The sequence below is a fragment of the Canis aureus genome, chromosome 11 (assembly GCF_053574225.1).
Source record: "Canis aureus isolate CA01 chromosome 11, VMU_Caureus_v.1.0, whole genome shotgun sequence".
Taxonomy (NCBI): Eukaryota; Metazoa; Chordata; class Mammalia; order Carnivora; family Canidae; genus Canis; species Canis aureus.
Window position 1 is genome coordinate 29,467,122 of NC_135621.1, and position 16,084 is coordinate 29,483,205.

The window sequence follows — 16,084 nt, forward strand, 5'->3', positions numbered from 1 at the left end:
CCTGCTTGGTGGGCCTGACCTGGCCTGTCTCTTGGTCTCTTATCCCTCTACTTGTGCTTCCTCAAATGCTTTCTGGAAGTAGCTAGGACTGGAATGCAAAGGACAGCTAACCCAAAGGTCTCCTGTCTCCCCTGAGAAGCTGGGGGCCGTGCAGTGTGCTGGGAAAACTGGCATCCCAGTGAGGTCAGTGGGTACTCAAGGCTGAGGCCTCAGCTGGGAGCTCTGTCCCAGCCCAGCTAGGCCCATTCTGCTGGCAGGCCATGTGCTGTTCTAGCTGGAGCTCAGCAAAAGCACCTTCCAAGGAGCTCCTTTCATTTGCCCAACAGAGAGGTGGGGCTTGAAAGCATTCAAGGGACAGGTATTTGAAAGAGGTGGGTCAAGCCTGACATCTGGCTGTCTGCAGCCAGCAGGCCTGTCCTCGAGGATGTGTCGATGGGCATTCTCTCGCAGTGCCCCCTCCTCCACCAACACACACACACACACACACACACACACACACACACACACACACATACCGTGGTCTGCTCCAGGATCTAGCCAAGTCTTCATGGCAGCTGCCTGTGTCTGGGTGTAAACCCAGGATAGCAGACATGCAACCTAATCCTTCAGTGCTCATTCCCAAAGAGTTCTCCCCTCAGCGGAATTCCAATCTGTGCTTGGGGACAGGAGCCACTCCTCAGAGACAAGGGAAACTTCTTCACCACCATGTTCCACTGATGGGTGGGCTCTGGTAGTTTTGTCTTCCTTAGACCCGGCTCCTAACAACAGTAACAGCTCCTATGCACGGAGTGCTCCCTGACCAAATGCTCTGCCAAGCGTTTTAGGTCATTTAGGCCTAGAAGAGAGTAGGGCCACTCGTTATCCCTATTTTCCAAATGGGCAGCTGAGACTTTGAGAGGTTAATGCTGAGAAGTGCTGGTGCCAGAATCTGAAGCCAGCTGACTCCAAAGCTTGTGCTCTTAACCACCATCTCTTTCACCCTGCCCATGGCTTGCAGGCCCCACTTCTGCTTGTCATTGGGAGTGATGCTTCTTTCGCTACTTCAGGCCAGCATCCCCAGCAACCTTATCCATTTCTTCCATATGGGGGCTCCAGTCCCTCACCTCCCAGGAAGGATGTGGAGTGAGGCAGTGAGTGCCAAGAACTAGCCCCGTCCCCCAGGCTGGCCACACTCCCATCTGGAAGGTGTGTCATGTGGGCTCTTCTGGCAACTTCAGCCACAACCACTGGCTCCCATGACGCTCAGTGGTAACTACAAAATCCTGCTCTTGCAGACATATCTGCTGCCAAGTCAGATCACTCCAAACTATATACAAGCTGTTTTCTGGTGTTTTCTTTCATTGTGTTGTGGATAAAGGCAGGATTTTACAGATTTGCATTTTGTTGGATTTGAGCATTTACCCACCTAAATTCAGTCTTGGAATTCTGAATCCAACTTATTATTATTAGCACTCCTTCTGAGCTTTATATACCTGCAAATTTGAGTATCTTCATTTAAATCACTAATAAAAAAAAAAAGGCTGAAGAGACAGTCCTGTATCTACCACTAAATACTTCTCCATCATCAGTTCTATTATCCACAGTCTTAGGGAAAGACTGTCCAATCAATTCTGAATCTAACTGTATCACAAGTACAAACTTCCCCATCAAAGCTGTATGGAAAAAGACTCCGATGACTTGCTAAGATCAAGATTTGCTGTATCTGTGGCATTCCTCCATCCCCCAGACCAGTAACCTTTCAGAAAAGGTAATTTGGTTCATGTGGCAATATTCTTAGGAACTCTGCTAACTCCTGGATCTCTTTATCACCTATGTGTTCTCAAATATGCATCAACCTATTCTAGAATTTTGTTAGGGATCCATGGGTGCTCATAACTTTTACAACCCACCCTTTCCCTCCTATTGAAAAGCGGCTGTTTGTTTATCCATTTTCAGGTGTTCACTGCTTCTGTTCTCAGCAGGGCTGTGGACACAGGGCCAGCAGGGCAGAAGGGAGGGGCAACATTGAGATGAAACCACCACCTCCAGGACCCTGCCTCTCAAGAGATAAAGATGGACTAGGAAGTCACTGGGGATATGGGAGGAGGCAAAATGGCCCCAGAGGACGAATGACCTTGGAGAAGTCGGAAGACCTGGCTTGTGCTCACCCCTTAGACCTAAGGTTCTGGATGTGCTTGGGCCTCAGTAAGGCAGTGGCTCCATGTGCGGAGAGATGGGGCGGGATGTTTCTGGAGAGAACTGAAGAGGTTATGCCCGGGCCTGGCCAGCTGAGCAGCAAGGGACCAACTCCATGAAAGAGGAGGAGACAGGAGGAAAGCCACCCTTTTTCCCATCTCCCCTACACCCTATCCCCTAAGGGTTAACCCCCTACTCCCTCTCTCAGCCCCTTCTCTCTTCCCCCGCCCAAACCCCATCTCCCTTTAATCACATCTGATACTGAGCGGCCCAGCAGGAACAAAGAGACCATTTAGAGAATCGGGGCCGAGAAAGTGACCCCGCACTCCGGGGCGGCCGCCTGGACGCCAGCACAAAGGCGGCATTTCAGAGCTGGAATTTCAGCACCCTACTTGATTAAAGGACTCCACAGGCTTGGAGGAGGGAGGAAGGGGGTGCAGAGTCCACTGCTCCCTGGATTAACCCTTCTCCAGAGAGGCAGACACTCCTGGGGGCGCTCGTCACTCCCACTCTCCACAGTGCACCCACCCCAGAGGCCCTGCCTCTTGCAGAGATCAGGCAAGCCCACTCCTCTTCTTCTTGGAAGGGGAACCGGCAGCAGAATGGAGGTCAAGGCTAGAATATTCAAGGAGCCAGCTTCCCCTCTATCTCTGTCGGTGTCAGTATACACCCTTATCCCCTCAAGGGAGGAAGGAAGCAATGGGATTGGTCTTACTGCAGGTTGGGTAAGGCAAGGTGAAGACAGCAGGACCCAGAACGTAGGGCAGAGGAAGGCAAGCACCAGTCTCAACTTCATGTCACACCTGGAATCTAGGAGCCCTGCTTCCCTGCCTGCCATCATCCAAGTCAAGGCCTTGGAGGAACACGGGCCCTACACAGAAGGGAAAGGACATCTTGCAGAGGTGGGGGAAGGGCAGGGGATGGGCGTGGCAGACCAGAAGGCCATGCAGGAAAGCGGCCTGAGGAGTGGACAGAGTGGGGGACCAGGGTGGGCAGGTGTTCAGTCCTTGCTCCAGCGGCTGCCTTGCCCAGCAGGGCTCTGCCTGGGGAGGGCGGGAGATCACTGCATCCCCAAGCTTCCTGCTGGGGCACTAGCTCCTGAAAGGGGATCCGAGCCCACGATAAGAGGCTCGAGGCAGGTCCTCAGGAAACAATGGGTGGCTTGATGAGACCTGCTCTGTGATACTCCTGAGAAGGGAGAAGCCCCTGCAGCCAGTCCCCACTGGAAAGGAAATTGGGGGTTTCCGTGGCAACCAGCTCCCTGGGCACAAAGGCTTGTCTGTCTGCTAGGAAGGCAGCTGAGGTGTCTCCCTGCAGCAGCCTTTGCGCTGGTGAACAGGGAGATGGAGGGAGGGATGCGGGGGATCCACAAGGAGTAAGGCCCCTAGTGCTCCCTAGCGCTCACAGTCATAGGACCACAGGAATGGGTGCACCTGCCAGGCAGCAGGGCAGTAACCAGGAAAAAGCGAGTGGGCATCACAGAGAGGTGGAGGCAAAGCGGGGTGAAAGGTTGAACAGTTTATTATTTACAAGTATAAAGAATGTGAAAATAGAAACTAGGATGAGGCACAGTCAGGAAGATGATTCCAGCTCAGTCGGTGATGATGAGCTCGTCTACCCCCCAGTCTTCATAGCTCCCGTCTGGCAGGTAGCGACGAATGATGATGGGGATCTTTCGGGCCCTGTGGCAGGGAGAAGTCACAAGTATATGAGGGTTGGTGACCCAGCTCTACAGCAGATAGGACAGACTGTGTGCAGAATGCAAGGAAAGAGAAGTCTGAGCAGCATCCTTTGGGACTATGAGTGTACTTTGTAGAAAAGAAATTACAATAAAAAAGAAAGCTCCTGAGTGGCTCAGGGAGTTAAGTGTCTGCCTTCAGCTCAGGTTATGATCCCAGGGTCCTAGGATCGAGCCCCACGTAGGGCTCCCTGCTCAGTGGAGAGTCTGCTCCTTCCTCTCCCTCTCCATGCTCTCTCTCCTTCTAATAAACAAACAAACAAATAAATAAATAGGGAGGCAGGGAGGGAGAAAAGGAAGGGAGGAAGGGAAGGACGGAAGTTCCTGCATCCCTGAGTGTGGGAAAATGGGTCTGGAAAGGCTCTGCCATCCTATGGCTGAAGGGAGAAAGAGGAAGCATGAAAGGATACTGGTAAAGCCAAGTGCAGCAGGAAGAGGGAGATTTTCACAGGAGAGGATCATGTCTCATTAAAGCCTTCCCTCTTTGCCTGTCCCCTCCCGCCCCTCTTCCTCATGGGCTGATTCCTGAACTAAGGACCTACAGGAACAAGAATCACATCTTCCCAGCCAGGGATGTGCGGGTGGGGATGTGCAGCAGAGAACCCAAGAGATGCCTCCCAGGGCTGTGAAGCAGTGAACCATAGTCAGGGTGACTTACTTGAGCTCTTTCATGGCGATGAGCAAGGGATCTGTCTCCCCCTCCAGCTCCACCATCACAGGGGCACACATCCTGTAGGTACAGGGACACATGTTGGGAGAGAATGGCCCAGCAGGAAGGCAGGGGGCTCACTTCAGAAAAAGGATCAGATCAGCACCCCAGCCCTTGGAGAAAGGTCACCTTAGAGGTGGGCAGGCCAGTGTGGGGGTGGGAAGGGGCTCAAAGGCATTGCCACAGTGACTACAACCAGGCGGGGGCCAGGAGACTGGATTTAAATTCTGCCTCCAGAGACCCTGAATTTCTCTCCCGATCTCAGTATCCTCACTCAAAGATGGGAAACAAAAAGCACTGACTTGCATACAATGACACTAAAACACTACTGGCTAACTTAGTACCATATGCTGTTCTCAACTCTTTACGTTGATGATCTCATTTGAGGTAATTGCTCTAATTTTCATTACAGGAAACTAAGGTACAGAGACATCAGTGATTTGCCCAAGCTCACACAGCCAGTAAGCAGCAGAGCCAAGATTGGAATCCCACACGCTCCTACCCACTATGCTGGAACATTTCCCATTAGTAAGCTAAAGATCCATAAACTTAAGAAAGGTTCTGTGGGGCAGTCCGGGTGGCTCAGCGGTTTAGCTCCACCTTCAGCCCAGGGCCTGATCCTGGAGTCCTCGTATGCAGAGGGGATCCCTGGGTGGCGCAGCGGTTTGGCGCCTGCCTTTGGCCCAGGGCGCGATCCTAGAGACCCGGGATCGAGTCCCATGTCAGGCTCCCTGCATGGAGCCTGCTTCTCCCTCCGCCTGTGTCTCTGCCTGCCTCTCTCTCTCTCCCTCTCTGTGTCATGAATAAATCAATAAAATCTTAAAAAAGAAAAGAAAGAAAAGAAAAGAAAAGAAAAGAAAAGAAAAGAAAAGAAAAGAAAAGAAAAAGAAAAAGAAAAAGAAAAAGTTCTGTGAACAGGACACATAGGCTTTCATCACTGGCCCATATGACATTCTTCTCATCAGCTCCCTTGCCAAGGGCCTTCCAGACTCCCGAGCCCGGCACCCACAGCAGAGTATTCCAGCACAAAGGAACAGCCATGCAAAGCCTAGCTCGAACCCAACTCCTCAGGCCTGCCTCAGGGCCCAGGCAGCTCATTTTCCTTCTCTATCCAGGCAACACCCCTCAGGGTCCCGCTCTTCCAGCCTCCACACAGGCCCTGCCGTCAGGTGCTCACCTCCTTACAGCCCCTCCATGACACCCCACAACCATCAGACAGAACCCAGTCTGCTCACCTTTCTAGTAGCACCTTCTCATGCTACTTGCTTGTACTTATCCCACTTTCCCGCCATACCAAACTCCCATGGTTCCCTGGACACACCCTGCTGGCTCCCTTCTGCATCCTCTTATTTTTATTTATTTATTTATTTATGATAGTCACAGAGGGGGGGAGGGGCAGAGATACAGGCAGAGGGAGAAGCAGGCTCCACGCACCGGGAGCCCGACGTGGGACTCGATCCCGGGTCTCTAGGATCGCGCCCTGGGCCAAAGGCAGGCGCCAAACCGCTGCGCCACCCAGGGATCCCCTCTGCATCCTCTTATAAACTCTTCCTCGCTCTACAAACCTGGGAGAGGCTCAAATTTCCCTACTCTGGCAATTATCTGCTCTGGAAATCCCTGGCAATGCTCAGCATGCTGATGTATTTCACATAAGCTACTCAATCCCACTGTACTGTAGCTGCTTATTTGAAGTCTTCTGCATTAGACCATGAGCATCTGGTGGCCTGGGACCACATGCCCAAACATAACGCTCAGCCCACAGCAAAGGCTCTCAAAATGAACGGGAGAAACACCAATTCTAGGCCAACCTCCTCTAGGAAGCCACCATTCATGATTTCAGCACAAGTTCACACTAATGGATCCCAAGATCATCAGAATGGATCATCAGAATTACCAGGGAAGCATGCTAAAAATATAGGCTCTCAGATCCTGCTCCAGACCCTCGGAATAGAAATTCTAGTGAAGAAGCCTGATAACCTGCATTTGCAAAGCTTACCAGGTGATTCTAATCATAGCCAGTCTGAGAGCCACCAGTTTACACAATATAATTAACTAATTTTATTATTTTGATTTGTTACTCCTAAAAGCCTGAAAATTTCCCAGAGGCAGAGACCAAATGTTTAACTTTCCCTATATCCCCTCTCAAGTATTTAAATTTCCCCCAAATTAAAAGCTTTACAGAATGTAGGGAAATGTTTTTCCTGATCTGAATACACCTTTCTTTCAAGACAACACATTTCTTTTTACACATTTCTTTCAAGACAACAAAAATTTGAGTTCATCCATCCAGCCTTGTGCATATAATGTGTGAATTATGAGTGTACCCTTAGGTATTTTGTTTTGCACCAGGGACCCCCCCCCAAACTTGGCCGTGATCCTCAGGAAATGGCTGTGGTAAACATCTGCCGCCAGGTGGTGCTAAATGAACCAGAGTGAGATTTCAAAAAAAATCCAAAAAATGTCTGTTCAGTCTGGTATTTGGTGACAAGATACATCCCTGGCTGTCCAAGGGCTTACAGCAAGCGGGGAACTACCAGACAGCGCCCTGGCCCTTAACTGGAAGGAGCACAATAGCCCCAACTAAGTTGAACCAAGCTTTTCTCCCAAAGCAAAGGACGCTGGGACTTGGTAGTGTACTGAATGTCTGCCTCCCAACTTTTAAGTGTCCCACACGGTCCACCAAATGCATGCTGATCTTCTGAACTTGTCACTCAAGGCACTGGTGACATCTTTCCAGCCTTGTGCCCCCGGCTACTTCCATTCCCCTACCACAATCCATGCTTGCCTACCTTCCCTTGAACTGTCTCTGGCACCTGAGATACCCTCAAAACCACCTGGGGCTCTCTGGGTGGCTCAGCGGTTTGGCGCCTGCCTTTAGCCCAGGGCGTGACCCTGGAGACCCAGGATCGAGTCCCACATCTGGCTCCCTGCATGGAGCCTGCTTCTCCCTCTACCTGTGTCTCTGCCTCTCTCTCTCTGTGTGTGTCTCTCATGAATAAATAAACAAAATCTTTAAAAATAAATCTTAAAAAAAAAAAAAAAAACACCTGCCTTTCCTCATCTTCTCTTGAGGCTCTCCCAGTCACCCCTACAATGACTCCATTCTCTCCTTCCTTGTGCCTTTCGTAAAGCACGGTGCCCATCTGCCATGGGTTCTGGTTATTTGTGAGACCCCAGCAGATGGCAAACACCTGGACGCCTGGGAGGCCTGGGGCCATCTGTAATCAGCTTCCCCTCCCCAACAGGTGCAAGCACAGTACCTCACTCAATGCTAAAAGACTTTAAGCTTGCATACAATCATTCTACTTGTTTGAAAAATAATTTGTAAGTTATTCTTTCTGCTGGATCACTTTTAGCCTGGACAAGAGCTGCCCACTGGAATGTTCTGCGATAATGGAAATGTCCTCTATCTGCACTCTCCGTTATGGAGTCCCTAGCCACATGTGACTACTGAGCACCTGAAATGTGGCTATTAGGCTGAAAAACTGAACTTTTAGTTTCATTTAATTTTACTTAAATGGCCACATGTAGCTACTGGCTACCATAATTGATGGTACAGATCCAGAGGATCCTGACTCAGTGATTATCAGAATTATCTTAGTGAGTGCAGTTCTAATTCTAACCAGACCAGCCAGGAGTACAAACCAGGCTAGAGAGAGGTCTACTACTTTGAAGGTGAGAAAGAGCGTTGCCAACCCATAAAACCCTGTTCAAAGTGGATACAGTGGTCATCTTTAACCCTCTAGGACTAGAGGGGATAAAGCCCAATGCTGTTTGAAAACACAGAAGGGAACACAGATTAGAAACTCCTCCGGCATGCAGGACTCCACAAAGCTGACCCCAGCTTTTCTTTCTAGCCAATTTTCCACTATTCCCTACTTGAAGCACCCATCCCTCCAGACACCCACTATTTCCCACACTAGCTTATAAGATGTTTGGGTTGGAGGTTCAGGTTCATTTCCTCAGCCTATGTTTCCCTGGGGAAGACATTCTATTAGAGTAACCAGTAACACATCTGCCCTCTCTGTCCCCTGACTCACTCCTCCCTAGGAAGGAGGAATAACTCCCAAGAGGGAAGTCTGGGAGAAAAAGCAGCTATCTATAACCCAGTGTTGAAAGTCCCTGCTTTCCCAAAGCCACCTGCCTATAAGAGAGGGTGTTTTCAGGTCTGTTCAACCCACATCCTTGGCAGGCAGGCTTGCCCCTGCAGACACAGCCTCTGGATGCCTGCACTGCCTATGGTGACAGGATGAATACACAATCATCGGATATTTTGATCTCCACCTGTCTACTGGCTAGTTCCTGAATCTCATTATTGTTCACCTGGCTCCAACTTGTAAGAGAAGAAAGGCTGCTCTGTTCCTTCACATACCTAGCCTGGCCTCTGCATGGAGGGCCACACAGTCCACCTGGGGTCAAGAACCACCTTGGGATCCCTGGGTGGTGCAGCGGTTTGGCACCTGCCTTTGGCCCAGGGCGCGATCCGGGGGACCCTGGATCGAATCCCACGTCGGGCTCCCGGTGCATGGAGCCTGCTTCTCCCTCTGCCTGTGTCTCTGCCTCTCTCTCTCTCTCTCTGTGTGACTATCATAAATAAATAAAAATTAAAAAAAAAAAAAAAAAAAAGAACCACCTTAAGCCAGACAGACAGCTGATACCACAGCACCCCAGATTAACCAGTCCACAAGGATCTACAGCTCCCTCAATTCACACTTTTTTTTTCTGTTTTGTTTCACTAACCTGACAGGCACTCAAGTTTGTATTTTTATGTTTCTACTATACTGTTACTTGGCTTCTCACATGCAAGTTCTATTTCTCCCATTGGCTCACAAACTCCCTGAGGGCAGGACTCTAGTATAGTGCCAGGTACACAGACACAGCCAACAGCCTAGTTTAGCATATGTGAGCAGGGAGAGTGTTTTCAGGTGCCCACTGCATCAACAGCTCAGAAGCTCCCTATGGCCTGACCGATGGAAAAGATCATGAAGGGGCATACACTCACGCGATCTGAAGGGCACGGGTGCCGAGTACGCGGGCTCGCTCATACTTGGTCATATATGGTGTGGTGATTCGCTTCTGGTTGGCCTGTGGTCGCTCTCCAGAGGGAAGGATCTCAACGTTCTCCTGGCCCTCCTGGGCACCAAGACAGGAAAAAAAGGAAAGCTTCAGAGAGTATATTCTGGGTTGAGGGAGAGGATGATGATGACAATGATATAATGATGACAATCACTGCTAACATTATCACTTATTATGTGCCAGGGCTTGTGCCACTGCAGTTAGTGTTGCCTCCTTGGTTAGTCTTCATTACCAATAACATTATGTGGTAGGGGTTACAGTGCCTATTTTAGAGGCTCAGAGGTGAGCTAACTTGGCCAAAGTCTCAGACCTAGTGAAAGAAAAGAAACACGATTGGGATTCCAGAGCCAGCTGCCTCATCCAGAAGAGAGAAGCAGTCTGTAGATGTTCTGGTGGTCCCAGAACATTAGCTGTGTGCAAAGAAGTCCTTGAGCACAGATAAAAAATCTCTCTAAACAGGAGGCAAGGAGTAAGCACTCCAGCTTTCAGACAAGGTAACTGAATTAATAGGTCAAGTAGCTAAAAAGTCAAAGTAAAGGCAGGAATACAAATATTCACATGCATTCAACAATTACTTATTAAGCATCTGTCATGTGTCAAAAATCATCATAACCGGTGATAAGATAGCAAGCTAACTATTTCTGTTCTCAAAGAATTCAGTAGGGAGAGGAGACAATAGTAAACAAAACAGCAGGTTGCTACAAAGGGATGCAAGTGTCCAACAAAGTTAACAAGGTGGGAGACATCAAACTCATGCTGGGGGTTAGGAAGACAGTCCAGAGATGAGACTTGAGCTACTCTAGAAAATGAGTAGGAGCCGCCAAGCCAATTAGGAAGAGAAGGGCGGCGGGGATCCCTGGGTGGCGCAGCGGTTTGGCGCCTGCCTTTGGCCCAGGGCACGATCCTGGAGACCCGGGATCGAATCCCACATCAGGCTCCCGGTGCATGGAGCCTGCTTCTCCCTCTGCCTGTTGTGTCTCTGTCTCTCTCTCTCTCTCTGTATGACTATCATAAATAAATTTAAAAAAAAAAATGTTTAGGAAGAGAAGGGCGGGATCCCTGGGTGGCGCAGCGGTTTGGCGCCTGCCAATGGCCCAGGGCGCGATCCTGGAGACCCGGGATCAAATCCCACGTCGGGCTCCCAGTGCATGGAGCCTGCTTCTCCCTCTGCCTGTGTCTCTGCCTCTCTCTCTCTCTCTGTGTGACTATCATAAATAAATAAAAATTTAAAAAAAAAGAAGTTATTAAAAAAAAAAAGGAAGAGAAGGGCATTCCAGGTAGGCCAAGTTGCATGCACAAAAGCACCAGGGTGGGAGAGAATGTACTAGCTGTGAAGTATTAGAGCAAAAGGTGAGCAAAAGGGTTTTAGATAGGAGAAGAAATTCTATAATAAATAATCAGGAGCACCTGGCTGGCTTAGTGAGTAGAGCATGTGACTTTTGATCTGGGGATCATGAATTCAAGCCTCATCAAGTGTAGAACTCACTTAAAATAATAAATTAAAAATACTCAAAAAAAAAAAAAAAAAAAAGGCACCTGGGTGGCTCAGTTGGAAGTGTGTGCAACTCTTGATCTCATGAGTTTGGGCCCCATGTTGGGTGTAGAGATTACTAAAATAAACACATAAACTTAAAAAAAAAAAAAGAATTAAGTCAACAAATATTTATTGATTGCTTACCGTTTGTCAGACAGTGTTCTAAGTGCTGGAAATAGAAGAGTAAGACAAATAAAAATTGTTTTCCCTACAGAGCTTACACTAGGAGAAGAAATTAACAAACAAAATAAGTAAAATGTGTAGTATAAAAACAAAAGAAAAAACAAGTAAAACTAAAAACTAACAAAAGAGACAAGGAGTGCCAAGATGGGTGTGTTGGACATGGGAGGAGGACTCTGCCACTTTTTTTTTTTTTTTTTAAGATTTTATTTATTTATTCATGAGACACACAGAGAGAGGCAGAGACACAGGCAGAGGCAGAAGCAGGCGCCATGCAGGGAGCCCGATGTGGGACTGGATCCGAGGACCTGGGGATCACGCCCTGGGCCAAAGGCAGACCCCCAACCACTGAGCCAGCCGGGCGTCCCGACACTGCCGGGCGTCCCGACACTTTAAATAGGATGGTCGGGCTCAGCGGTTTGGCACCACCTTCTTTTTTTTTAAGATTTTTTATTTTTTTATTCACAGACACAGAGAGAGGGGCAGAGACACAGACAGAGGGAGAAGCAGGCTCCACGCAGGGAGCCCGATGTGGGACTCGATCCCGGGTCTCCAGAATCACACCCCAGGCTGCAGGCGGCGCCAAACCGCTGCGCCACCGGGGCTGCCCTGGCACCACCTTCTTAGCGCCACCTTCTTAGCGCCACCTTCTTAGCACCACCTTCAGCCCAGGGTGTGATCCTGGGGACCCGGGATCCAGGATCAAGTCCCACATCGGGCTCCCTGCATGGAGCCTGCTTCTCCTTCTGTGTCTCTGCCTCTCTCTCTGTGTCTCTCATGAATGAATAAATAAAATCTTTAAAAAAAAAAAATAATAATAATAATAGTAATAGAAAGATGATAGATAGATAGATAAGATAGATGATAGATAGATAGATAGATAGATAGATAGATAGATAGATAGATAGATAGAATGGTCATGGAAGCCTCACTGAGAGGACACTTGGACAAAGGCCTGAAGGAGGTGAGCATTAGGTCATGTGCGTATCTGCAGGAAAAGCATTCCTGTAAGAGGGAACAGGGTGATTACAGATCCTGAGCAGGAATCGACCTGGTATGACAGAGACAGCAAGAAGAGATGAGGTCACAGAGAAAGCAGGTGGCCAGAGCTTGGAGGACCTTGTACTGCTTACTTTTTGGCATTTACTGTGTATGAGATGGGAAGCCACTTGGATGAGGGTTCTGAATAGAAGAGAGATACAATTTGACTTAAGTTTTAAACGTATCCTTATGGATGCTCTGTTGAGAATATTCTGCAGGGGGCAAGGGCAGAAGCAGACCCTGAAGGAAGATCAGTAGTAATCAATCAGGTAGGCAGGTAAGACAGACAACTGTGGCAGCAGAATGGCAAGTTGTGGGAGATTGAAGGCAGGAAAACAAGTAACACATTTCGGTAACAAAGTGAGTGAAAAGCGGTGAAGACCTAAACCAGGCTGAAGCACTAAGAATGGAGAAACAGGGCTGGACCATGTATAGGAGGCAGAATCAACAGAAGAGGGGTAGACCAGAAGGATGGGGGTTTCTGACTCAGTGAATAGGTACCTGAGTGTGCCATGCAGAAAGAGAAAATCCAAAGGGGGGTTTTGGCTTCCAAGCTTAAAAAAATTGAGGGATCACTCCCTTTCTGGGAGCCATAAAGCACTTCTTTCTCCATCAGTCACAGGATAAAAAGCCTTACATCATGCATGAAGTTAGCAACCCATCCACCTGGTTACACAAGCTGGAAACCTGGGGGTTGCCTCTGTCATCTCCCACTTTCTTAGCTCCACACCTAATCCACCAAAATATCTCTTTCATTCATCTTCTCATCACCTACATTACCAGCACCCAAGTCCAAACCACAAGTCTCTCGCCTGGATGGAGAGACCCTAAGCGTCTCTATCTTTTACTCCTGCTCCTCCCCAACTCACTCATCACTCTGAGGCCAGAATGCCCTTTCTAAAGTATAAACTGTGCCACTCCCTGCCTCAACACTTGTTGGTGGCTTCCAGTTGCCTTTAGGATAGAAAATCCTGCTTGATGTGGGCTCTTACCTCTCCAGCTTTATCACAGGTCACACTCCCCCTGGCTCCTTACATTTACCCTGTCCAGAGGGCACCCAGTACATAATTAACATTCAATACATGCTTGCTGAATGAATAGTGATATGTCCCCCATCAGGAAACCAATTGCCGGGATCCCTGGGTGGTGCAGCGGTTTAGCGCCTGCCTTTGGCCCAGGGCGCGATCCTGGAGACCCAGGTTCGAATCCCACGTCGGGCTCCCGGTGGATGGAGCCTGCTTCTCCCTCTGCCTGTGTCTCTGCCTCTCTCTCTCTCTGTGTGTGACTATCATAAATAAATAAAAATTAAAAAAAAAACACTAAAAAAAAAAAAAGGAAACCAATTGCCCCAAGAGCCACAGGCTATGGCCTACCCTGTAGGACTTTTCCACTATCCAGGACAGGAACGCTGCTCACTCTAACTGGGGGCGCTTGCGGCAGGGGCCCTGACCAAGCAGGAGGCAGATACATTCAGGCAATTATCACCACTGGATTATTTGGCAGCTTGGGGTGCAAAGGAGGGAGCCCACAGCTAAATACTGACCTCTTCAGCATTCTCCAAGTCACCTAGCCCTTCATCCTCCTCCACATCATCAAAGTCATCACCATCAAAACTGTACAAGAAGAAGAGATCAGTTAGCTGAAGCATCACTTACTAGATTCAAAGAAAGCAGAGATCTATGTCTCATCCAATATGGAGAAAGGGCTCAATAAATAACTACTCAATGAGTGGCTCAAACTTCTGTTCCATTTTACTCCTTCATCCTTACCCCATTAGCCCCCAAATTTTGCTAGGACTCATTCGTTCATCATCACTGTTTCCCTCTCACTGGATTACTCCCATCAATGTACAAACATGTACTTATTTCCCCGTCTTAAAAAACAAAATTTACTTCTCTTTTACCTCCCACTAGTTCCATGCTCCTCTCAGGAGCAAGATTCATGAGAGCTGCCCATCTTCCCTATATCTGATTCCTCGCTTCCCATTCTGTCATAATCTCACTCCAGGAAGACCATCACCTCCACAGTTCCAGCAAAACCACTCTTCTCAAGTTCGTTAGTGACTGCGATGTTGCTAAATCCAGTGGACAATTCTTGTTCTCATTTAACTTGATCGGTTGGCACCCTCGACCAGTCCCCCACCCGGCCGCTCAATACACTCTCCTCACGTGCCTGCAAGGCTGCCGTTTTTTTTTTTTTTTTTAATTTATTTATGATAGTCACAGAGAGAGAGAGAGGCAGAGACACAGGCAGAGGGAGAAGCAGGCTCCATGCACTGGGAGCCTGATGTGGGATTCGATCCCGGGTCTCCAGGATCGCGCCCTGGGCCAAAGGCAGGCGCCAAACCGCTGCGCCACCCAGGGATCCCCAAGGCTGCCTTTTTATTGGGGCTCCTCCACCTCCCTGGCTGCTCCATCTCGGTCTCCTCTCCTGGTTTCCCCTCTTTTCTCTCAAGTGCTCAAAGCGGGGATGCTCTAACACTCGGTCACCAGCCATCTCTTCCCTACGGACATTTCCCTGGTGATCTCACCCGATTCTTAGTTTTGACTAATATACTTATGCTGATGACTCCGTTATTTTTTTAATATTTATTTATTTATTTATGACAGACATAGAGAGAGAGAGAGAGAGAGGCGCAGAGGAGGAGGGAGAAGCAGGCTCCAGGCCGGGATCCCGACGCGGGACTCGATCCCGGGGCTCCAGGATCACCCTGGGCCGAAGGCAGGCGCCAAACCGCTGAGCCACCCAGGGACTCCATTATTTTTATCTTCAAAAGTGATTCTCCTCGGGCAGCCCTGGTGGCTCAGCGGTTTAGCGCCACCTTCAGCCCAGGGCGTGATCCTGGAGACCCGGGATCGAGTCCCACGTCAGGCTTCCTGTGCGGAGCCTGCTTCTCCCTCTGCCTGTGTCTCTGCCCCTCTCTCCCTCTGTCTCTATGAATAAATAAAATCTTTTTTTTTTTAAAGTGATTCTCCTCTGACCCCACACATTAGTTTCGAAACCAATCCAGAATTCAAAACCACCTGTTACTCGTCTACCTGTGTCGCCCCAGTCCAAGCCACTAGGTTCTCTCACCGGGATTACAGCATCCCCTCCAGACCTTTACCGTCTCCAGGTCTCGCTAGACTGTCCCCTAGGTTACTCCTATCGCCTACTCTCACACGACCCTGTACTATCTGCTCTGGGCTTGTCCCCTCCTCTAGAAAGGGCGCCCCGGTGAGCAGGGGCTATACCTAATTCACCTCATACTCCCATTACGAGACACACAGCGCGGCTCGCTGGAAGTCCGCTGAGCACTGCTCCTCTCTGGACCGCCGCTGGGCCTTGGCTCCGGGCTCCCTGCCCTTCCCCCCCGTCCAGCCCCGCGGGCCCCTCAGACACTGCCCCTCGAGCCCGGCTCCGCAGCCTCCGCCGACGCAGGCTCCCGCTTCTCCCGGCCCTCCCGCAGCTCGCGCACTCACTTGTCCTCGTTGTCTGACATGACGCCCACACCGACACGACCGGCACCTGCACCCAACACCCGCGCGGAGACCCGCAAACAGCGTACCGGCGCCCCGCGCGGCGCCCCGTGTATTCTGCGCCTGCGCCGTGACCCAGAGGCAAGCACTTCCGGGGGACCGGCCGGAGCCGT

The 16,084-nt window shown here is 49.7% G+C and overlaps 1 protein-coding gene across 2 annotated transcripts; it reads right to left on the minus strand.

The window, feature by feature from the left end:
- Nucleotides 1–3,678: 3,678 nt before the first annotated feature.
- Nucleotides 3,679–16,071, minus strand: POLR2F (RNA polymerase II, I and III subunit F). Of its 2 annotated transcripts, XM_077914576.1 has the most exons (5): nucleotides 15,915–16,070; nucleotides 13,997–14,066; nucleotides 9,625–9,755; nucleotides 4,572–4,643; nucleotides 3,679–3,857 (listed from the first exon to the last, which is right to left on the minus strand). In XM_077914576.1, the coding sequence occupies exons 1-5, from the start codon at nucleotides 15,932–15,934 to the stop codon at nucleotides 3,767–3,769; spliced, it is 384 nt and encodes a 127-aa protein (XP_077770702.1). In that variant the 5' UTR covers nucleotides 15,935–16,070; the 3' UTR covers nucleotides 3,679–3,766. The 2 variants fall into 2 exon arrangements, with proteins under 2 accessions (XP_077770702.1, XP_077770703.1); XM_077914577.1 differs by lacking the exon at nucleotides 4,572–4,643 and having other exon boundaries at nucleotides 15,915–16,071.
- Nucleotides 16,072–16,084: the final 13 nt, after the last annotated feature.

Bases quoted from the DNA above. Each gene is read 5' to 3' on its own strand.
- POLR2F (XM_077914576.1), bottom strand. From the start codon at position 15,934: ATGTCAGACAACGAGGACAA. The intron at 9,756-13,996 runs GTCAGTATTTAG...CTTGGTGCCCAG, and splicing joins ACTTGGAGAATGCTGAAGAG to GAGGGCCAGGAGAACGTTGA. The intron at 3,858-4,571 runs GTAAGTCACCCT...TCCCTGCCACAG, and splicing joins ATCGCCATGAAAGAGCTCAA to GGCCCGAAAGATCCCCATCA.